Genomic DNA, 804 nt, shown 5'->3' with positions numbered 1-804 from the left:
GCCCTTGGCCTGGTTGAACTCCGTGCGGTTGTCCCACTTCTCCAGGTCCCTCTGGATGCCATCCCTTCCCTCAGCGTGTCCCCGCACCACCCAGCTCGGTGTCACCACCAAACCTGCCGAGGGCACAGCCGGCCCCGTGTTCGCACCTCCAAAAACCACAGCGGTGGACGCCGGTTCTTGGGGAGGGGGGGGGCAGGGTTTATTAAGGCGGCCTCAGCCCCCCAGCTCCTCGTCACACCCGGTGTTTCAGGAAGAACTTGCCCCAGTAACGTCCCTTCAGCCGCAGGTCGTAGGGGCTGAGGTACCTGCGCATCCCCAGCATGTTGTAGGGGCTGAGGTTCCTGCGCATCCCCAGCATGTTGGCCGTTACGACGCGCTCGAAGGTCCAAGGGTTTTGGTTGTTGAGTTTCTTCTCCTCTTCCTCCTCCCGCATCCGCTGGAGGCCGTCGCGGCTGACGGGGATGGCGGGGAAGGGCAGTTTCCTGGCCACTTGCATGAGGAAAGGTTTCACTTCCCCGAACTCGCAGCGCCCGCCTACCTCCACCACCAAACGCCCGCTCTTCACCGCCGTCACGTAGTGGTCGATGGGGCCTTTGCCGCCTCCCATACGGTGGCCCAGGCTCTTCCGTGTCACCGGTTTGGAGGGAGCCGGCACGCGCCAGACGGCGAACATGTTCCTGGGGTCCATGCAGCGGCCAATGGTCAGGCGGATCATCTCGAAGTGGCCCCAGTGAAGGTAACCGCCCCCCAAGGCCTGGAGGGGGGAGAGGGATGGGGCATCTTGGGGACGGAGCGCCGGCAGGG

At 64.7% G+C, this 804-nt stretch overlaps 1 protein-coding gene across 1 annotated transcript; it reads right to left on the bottom strand.

Annotated features, from left to right (window-relative positions):
- Positions 1-232: 232 nt before the first annotated feature.
- Positions 233-754, bottom strand: MRPL16 (mitochondrial ribosomal protein L16; the record flags this gene model as incomplete). The annotated part of the gene is made up of 1 exon (XM_010153335.1): positions 233-754. A coding segment is annotated over one exon (522 nt), but the record flags the coding sequence as incomplete, so codon positions are not given.
- Positions 755-804: the final 50 nt, after the last annotated feature.

The sequence above is a fragment of the Eurypyga helias genome, unplaced genomic scaffold (genome assembly GCF_000690775.1).
Source record: "Eurypyga helias isolate BGI_N326 unplaced genomic scaffold, ASM69077v1 scaffold43446, whole genome shotgun sequence".
Lineage (NCBI taxonomy): Eukaryota > Metazoa > Chordata > Aves > Eurypygiformes > Eurypygidae > Eurypyga > Eurypyga helias.
This window is presented reverse-complemented; position numbering and strand designations above follow the sequence as displayed.